Below are 1,067 nucleotides of genomic sequence, written 5' to 3'. Positions count from 1 at the left end.
TCGGACACACCCAAGCACAGAAAATTCTCTGGCTGAGTCCAGAGAGGAAAAACAAGACCTTTTCCTCATGCAGCTACTCATGGTGCTAGGTCCCTTCTGACTCTTCCAGCGACTCCTCTTCAACTCCCTTCCAGCCTCGCTTTGTGAGCAAACCCATTCCAGTCTGGCAGAAGCATTTTCCGGAGCAGGCAGCTCACCTGAGCATTGCATTGGACTCTCTTACCACCTGGGCTATCTGAAACTTCTGAATCTTCTGTTGACACAGGAGGTCATGTGCTTTGGTCCACCTGGAGAGAGACACCCCACAAAACCCTAAACTCAAACCACTAAGTAAAATGCCCTTTCCCATCGCAGGCCTGAATCCCCTTTGGAAGTGTTGGCAGTGGAGGCCTCATCCTTTTCCTCGGAGCCACTTCCTGCGGGACCCTGGTTGTCCCTAAAGGAGGGGGGTGAGACAGCAACACTGCAGACCACAGCTGGGTGAGTTGCTGCTGATGCCAAAGTTCTTCTGAACCCTTTCTCTGGGGCTCTGTCCAGTGATACTGGTTTTTCTGAGGCGGGTTATTGCCCCAAAGCACTAAGGGGCTTATCCCCCAAACTAAAGGGCTTCTAGTTTACTCCAAGGATTCTCAGTGAGCCCCCTACTTCATCCAGCAGCAGCCATGAGTGACCTGTCTGTGTCTGGACAATCTGTTCTAATAGCTGGGAGTGTGGCATTCGGTTGAGCATTCAGTAAGGTAAAGGAGCCTGCATCTGATTTCAAAGCCAGACCAAGCCATCATTCACCACTACTGGCACTTACCATTCTACCATGTGAGGTAACTTCTCTTTGATGGTCCGGTGTGGGTCAATCTCAATTGGGTAATAATGGTGAAAAAGCGCTTTGAGCTGTGACATCCAAAATGAAGAGAAAAGTCATCAGTCTACATCAAGTTTTCCCCAGCAGAGTCCTACAGTCCCACATGAGAAAAAAAATCACCAGTCACCCAGAAGATGCAATTCATATAAGGGAGTCACAGGAGCTTCAGAGCTGGTCATCCTGTATTCCAGCCCCACCCCCACCCCCC

At 50.1% G+C, this 1,067-nt stretch overlaps 1 protein-coding gene across 1 annotated transcript in view; it reads right to left on the bottom strand.

Moving 5' to 3' along the window:
• Nucleotides 1–1,067, bottom strand: part of NT5C3B (5'-nucleotidase, cytosolic IIIB) — an 8,291-nt gene that overhangs the window by 3,737 nt on the left and 3,487 nt on the right. The window contains exons 5-6 of the mRNA XM_010842536.1: nt 803–888; nt 198–287 (exon numbers count right to left, since the gene is read on the bottom strand). Of these exons, the coding sequence (XP_010840838.1) occupies nt 198–287; nt 803–888 (176 nt within the window). The remainder of the gene's footprint in view (nt 1–197; nt 288–802; nt 889–1,067) is intronic.

This window comes from Bison bison, unplaced genomic scaffold, assembly GCF_000754665.1.
Source record: "Bison bison bison isolate TAMUID 2011002044 unplaced genomic scaffold, Bison_UMD1.0 scf7180017864180, whole genome shotgun sequence".
In the NCBI taxonomy this organism is placed as follows: domain Eukaryota; kingdom Metazoa; phylum Chordata; class Mammalia; order Artiodactyla; family Bovidae; genus Bison; species Bison bison.
This window is presented reverse-complemented; position numbering and strand designations above follow the sequence as displayed.